The sequence below is a fragment of the Pollicipes pollicipes genome, unplaced genomic scaffold (assembly GCF_011947565.3).
Source record: "Pollicipes pollicipes isolate AB1234 unplaced genomic scaffold, Ppol_2.1 Scaffold_1600;HRSCAF=1878_pilon_pilon_pilon, whole genome shotgun sequence".
Lineage (NCBI taxonomy): Eukaryota > Metazoa > Arthropoda > Thecostraca > Pollicipedomorpha > Pollicipedidae > Pollicipes > Pollicipes pollicipes.
In genome coordinates, this window is record NW_023595962.1 from 3,907,449 (window position 1) to 3,913,145 (window position 5,697).

General features: G+C 63.0%; 1 protein-coding gene across 1 annotated transcript; it reads right to left on the minus strand.

Moving 5' to 3' along the window:
* Nucleotides 1–2,520: 2,520 nt before the first annotated feature.
* On the minus strand, nucleotides 2,521–5,291 carry LOC119092924 (putative ATP-dependent RNA helicase DDX46). The gene is made up of 4 exons (XM_037215823.1): nucleotides 5,180–5,291; nucleotides 4,171–4,278; nucleotides 3,036–3,234; nucleotides 2,521–2,524 (listed from the first exon to the last, which is right to left on the minus strand). The coding sequence occupies exons 1-4, from the start codon at nucleotides 5,286–5,288 to the stop codon at nucleotides 2,521–2,523; spliced, it is 420 nt and encodes a 139-aa protein (XP_037071718.1). The 5' UTR covers nucleotides 5,289–5,291.
* Nucleotides 5,292–5,697: the final 406 nt, after the last annotated feature.

Genomic DNA, 5,697 nt, shown 5'->3' on the forward strand with positions numbered 1-5,697 from the left:
ACTATCGCAGACGAGATGATGACCAACTGAAAACTATCGCAGACGAGGTAAAAACCACCTGAGAACTATCGCAGACGAGGGAACGACCAACAACTGTTGCGGACGAGGTGATAACCGACTGAGAACTATCGAAGACGAGGTCGACGACAACCACCTGAGAACTATCGCAGACGAGGCCGACGGGCGAGCCTGCGGCCGTCGGAGCTCACAAGCGGGAGGAGTGTGGAGCGCCTCCGGCAGCGCGCGCCGCCGGCGGTCACGTGACGGAGCTCGCCCGGGACGAGGACGATCACGTGACCGGCGCCCGGTCACGTGATCGCCGCCGGCCGGCAGCTAGCCGTCCAGCGTGGAGCTTCAGCAAGGGGGTGGCGGCCGTGGCCGCCATGACAAAAGCCTTCCGCTAGAGCCGATCTGCACGCGCGAGAGCACGTGGAGGCTGAAGAACTCGGTACGGGCACCGAGAGGGGCAGCGCTGAGACTCTACGCTGGCGGGAGACTCTACTGAGACCGCTACGGCGCCAGTTCCGGTCCCCGCCAACAGCCCCCCCCCCCCCCCCCCCAGCAAAGCACGCGGCTGCCAATGGGCGCGGCCACAACGCGCAAGCTTTCCCTCTCCGTGTTGACTGCGCGAGGACCACTGAAGCGCACCCAATCGGACAGCGCAGCCGCCGCCGGCACGGACTGCTCGCGACCAGCCCTTGCTGCGCGCCGCCGCCGCCACGGCCGGCTCACCTCCAGGCCCGCGGCCAGGCGCTGGAACAGGGTACTTATGTGTTCGCTCCAACGAAAAGCCTGCCAACGCGGCCCGACTCCTGCTCGGGGACACGGCCCGGCGGGGCTGGCTCGTCGGCTGCCGCTCGGCGCTGCGGCGTCGCCGCGCCGCCGCTGGCCTTCGTCAGACACCTGGACTCCGGCCGGCCGCCGCGTCCGTGCTGGAGCGGCTGGGTCGCCCACTCCACCGGCGTCGCGGCAGGCACCCCCCCCCTCCCCCAATCACCAGCGAGACACCACCCACCTGCCGCCTCCTGCTTGTCCACGAAGATGAGCGTGCTCTCCTGCTGGGCGCTGGTGCCCAGCAGCTCCAGCAGTTTGAAGAATTTCTGCGCCTCGTCCAGGATCACCTGGAAGTCGGCAGCCGGCGTCAGCGCGGGCACCGGCGGAGGCTCGCCCAACACGGCATCAGTGAGAACCGCAGCACACACTCCACGCTCGTCGAACGTGCGAGGAGCCTCATCCAACGCAAGGATGGGGGCTCGTCCAACACATAAACTAGGCCCCGTCCAACAGTGACGGGGGCTCGTCCATCACCGACGGCGAGCGTCCAACAACGGCGTGGCTCGTCAAACAATGCCGTGGCTCCTCCAACAAAAAAGACGGGGCTTCATCCAACACGACGCGCTCGTACAACAAAGACGTGGCTCGTCCAACACAGAGACGGGGTTCGTCCAACACACAGAGCGGGCTCATCCACCAACAGTTCAAGGGTCGCACAACATCCAGACGAGCTCGTCTTCCACAGAGGAACTCGTCTTGCAACGCCCACCATGTTCGTCAATACAAGCGGCGACGGCTTGCCCGCGGAAAGAAGTGAGCCGTCTCGAGCCCAGCAAGAAGCCCCTGCTCTTTCAAACCGTGTGAGCACCTCGTCCACGGTACCAGACAAGCGGCTCGTGCCACACGCCAACCTCAGGGTTGTTGGAACACACGGACACCTGCTCGTCCAACACACGGAAAGAGCAGCATCTCCCAGGGACTACACCAACGCACGCACGCACGCACGCACGCACGCACGCACGCACGCACGCACGCACGCACGCACACGCACGCACGCACGCACGCACACGCACGCACCACGCACGCACGCACGCACGCACGCACGCACGCACGCACGCACGCACACACCACACACACACACACCACACACACACACACACACACACACACACACACACACACACACACACACACACACACACACACACACACCACACACACACACACACACACAGCCCATAGCAGGCTACACACATTACCGATCAAAGAAAGCGCAAATGCCGGAGAAGAAAAAGCCGCATCTATGCGCTAGGTCTGGAACCACAGATACTTGGTACGCACCAAACCTTAGCAAAATACAATATCGGTCCAACTTTGCTCAAAATTCGTGAATACCCCGTACCTGAAACGCAGCACACAGCCGGCTAAATAGCTTAGACCATGCAACATTTTCGTCGGCAGGCGTGTCTCGTTACACCTCCATGTAGCGAGCTTTGATGCGCATCCCAGCACGACTCCGTAGCCCCTCGTCCGATCTGGCCAAGCGAGACTCGCAAAAAGACATTTACAACAGTCCGGTGCTTACTATGTGCTGCTCAACATCCTTGCACACGATACTCTTGCCGCCAACTTGTACTTCGACAGGCTTAAGAAGGATGCGGCGCGCCAGTGCTTCCATCTGCCGCGGGAATGTGGCACTAAACAGCACACACTGCCGGTCCGGGCGCACGTTGTCGATGATCCGCATCACCTGTGCGAACCGACAGAACCGGTTGTAACCAGCCCAGTCCGTAGCCAGCGGCACACTGAGAGCCGCGGCGTATTTTGACGCCGCTACTCCGCCGCCGGCAGACGGCGACGGCCCGCCGAGCCAGACATCAGGGACACAGAAAGACAGGTGGCAGCGCCGGCACGAGGGGAAGAGATGGCCGACCTCCACACAACAGACACCCGCCGGGTCATCTGGGGGAGGGGAGGGGAGGGCCCTGCTACGTGAGCGTGTGCGTGCGTGCGTGCGTGTGTGGGTGAGTGTGTGTATAAGTGGACACAATCGTCCACAACATCCTGCTCTTGGGACACACATTAGTCATGTGAATGTTTACAACTCCACCAGCATGACAAAATACCAGCCTGCTCAACCCGTATTCCGTCCGGCACCCGCTACGATCTGTAACCCCAGCACCACCTACGTCGCGTCCCCCGACAAAAAACAGCCGGCACTGAGGCTCGAACCCGCGTCCTCTCCGTCGCAAGCCACCCACCCCGCGCCTTCCGCCCGCCCACCTGCGGCTCGAAAGCCCATGTCGAACATGCGGTCGGCCTCGTCCAGCACGATGTAGGTGACGCGGACGAGGTTGGTGACGCGGCCCGAGTTGGCCGCCAGCATGTCGATCATCCGCCCGGGCGTGCACACGATGATCTCGGCGCCGCGCTTCAGTTCGGCGATCTGCTCGCTGATGCCTGTGGGCGACGCCGCGCCGCCCGGCGGCCCGGCGTCACGCGCGCAGCGGTGCGGTCACACCGGCGAGGCAGGCAGGCCGGGCAGGAGGGGAGGGAGAAGGGAAGGGGAAGGAGGAAGGGAGGTCAGCGAGGAGCAGCGCCTGCATGGAGGAGGCCGGGAGGAGGGAGGGAAAAGGGAGGGGAGGAGGAAGAGGTCAGCGAGGAGCAGTGCCTGCCTGGAGGGAGGGCCGGGAAGGAGGGAGGAGAAGGAGGGGAAGGAGGAAGGGAGGACGGCGAGGAGCAGCGCCTGCCAGTTTCACAAACACTTAAAGTGTTCACGTGAAAAAGTGAAAAGTTCACGAACACTTACACAGCAAAGTTCTTCATCGTTCCGGCCATTTCATAACGCATTGGCCGTCGCAATGCGTGTCCCCGACATCCAACCCACGACTGACCCCGTCCCGTTCCCTGACCCCTGTCCCCTTCTCTGCCGTCGCCCCCTCCCCTCGCCCCGTCCCCTCCCCTGCAGTCCGTCCCCTGCCTGACCCTGCCCTCCACTGACCCCTCGCCCCCTCCCTCCCCGACCCTCGCCCCCTGCCCTGACCCCTGTACCCTCCACTGACCCTCGTCCCCTCCCCCCCTGCAGTCCGTCCCCTGCCCTGACCCCTGTGCCCTCCACTGACCCTCGTCCCCGTCCCCTCACCTGCAGTCCGTCCCCTGCCCTGACCCCTGTGCCCTCCACTGACCCTCGTCCCCGTCCCCTCCCTGCAGTCCGCCCCCTGCCCTGACCCCTGCGCCCTCCACTGACCCTCGTCCCCGTCCCCTCCCCTGCAGTCCGCCCCCTGCCCTGACCCCTGCCCTCCACTGACCCTCGTCCCCTGCAGTCCCCTGCCCTGACCCCTGCGCCCTCCACCGTCCAGTCCGCCCCCTGCCCTGACCCCTGCGCCCTCCACTGACCGGTGCCGCCGTACACGCAGACGGCGCGGATGCCGAGCGGCCGGGCGAACTTGCGACACTCCTTTCCGATCTGCAGGCACAGCTCCCGGGTCGGCGCCATGATGATGGCTGCCGGCGGAGGCTCACGTCACCGATGACGTCACCAATGACGTCACGCTCGGCTGACGTCACAGGCTGGATGGCTGATAGGACCACGCTACAAACGCGCCCCGTCGGCGGCGATTAGTGGCAGGTGGCGGCATGGGGCTGCATCGATAGCGTTATGTTTGACCCCAATTTAATGAGCTTCAGCCAGTGAGAAAAAGAAAACATCCCAAATGGAGCGGTCGCTGTCGAAATTCCCGTTTTCTGCAGAGTTTATCGGAACGGTATGTCCAGACTGGCATGCAGAGGGCGTGTGATGTTGGCGCTGTTCCACTGCCCCTGGCATCCACAGGCGAGCTGCGGCTAAACTATTGCTGAACTTGAACACATTGACACATGCATACAGATTTGTTCATCACTGACAAACGGAAGCCCATTCCAAATCCAGTAGGGAACCAGTTCGGTGGTCACGTGCCCTACCAGGGTTACTACCTGCCTAACGGATGTCGAAGCATTACTTCGCTGAGAAAGTGGTAGGCTGGGCAGCTATTATTGGCGTGAACAAGGGGACGGGGATGCGAGGCCTTTTTCCATCAAGCAAAGTACATCGGTACCTCCCATCGCGCACGTCGCCACATGGCTCGAGGAGCATTCTCTTGCAAGTTTAATAGAACACCTGGACATCCTTGAGCCGTTCCTAATAAGCGCGTGCTGGCGGGGCCCCGGCCGTCAGCACGGCAGCCGGGGTTGATGCCCCGGCTACCCCACAAACTGGGCGCCTGGGCGGCGTCCCCTAATGGCAGCAACACAGAGGCGGTGCTGCCGGCGTCCAGTACATGGACTCCGTCCCTCCCCTGGCGCCGGCCGGGGAAGGGGTCGACCCTTGCCTCCGCCTCGGGTTGACCCCTCGGAGGAGTGCACTCACCGATAGGCCCGTCCGTGTCCAGCAGCTCCGGCTGGTCGGCTATGTGCCGCATCATTGGCAGCACGAACGCCAGCGTCTTGCCAGAGCCCGTCTTGGCCACGCCAATCATGTCACGGCCTATGGACACGGCAGCCAATCAGTGTCGGCGACCACCGCCCAAGGACGAATGGGATGCGTTCATACTGACATCGCAGCCAATCGGTATACACCAAAGCCGGCGACGGACCGATCGAATGTGCCGACGCTGACACGGGAGCCAATCGGCATCAACCAGGACTGACCAAGGAGAAATCAGATGTGCCGACACTAACACGGAAGCCAATCGGCATCGACGGCTCCAACGACGGACCAATCGAGTTGTCCAAGCGTGCACACGGCTACCAACTACACGAATCGACACGGACATCGGCCTTGCAGTCCATTCTCACGCAAGAGAGCCGGCACATCGAGCCGTGCAGCAGCCCGTCGCAATGACGCAGTCTGAACAGGAAATGACGCCAGTTCCTCCAAACAACTGA

Excerpts from the sequence above, each read along its gene's own strand:
- LOC119092924 (XM_037215823.1), bottom strand. The coding sequence starts at position 5,288 with ATGATTGGCGTGGCCAAGACGGGCTCTGGCAAGACGCTGGCGTTCGTG. Across the intron at positions 4,279-5,179 it reads GGACACGGACGGGCCTATCG|CCATCATCATGGCGCCGACC; the intron begins GTGAGTGCACTC and ends CTCCGCCGGCAG. Across the intron at positions 3,235-4,170 it reads CTGCGTGTACGGCGGCACCG|GCATCAGCGAGCAGATCGCC; the intron begins GTCAGTGGAGGG and ends CGTCGCCCACAG.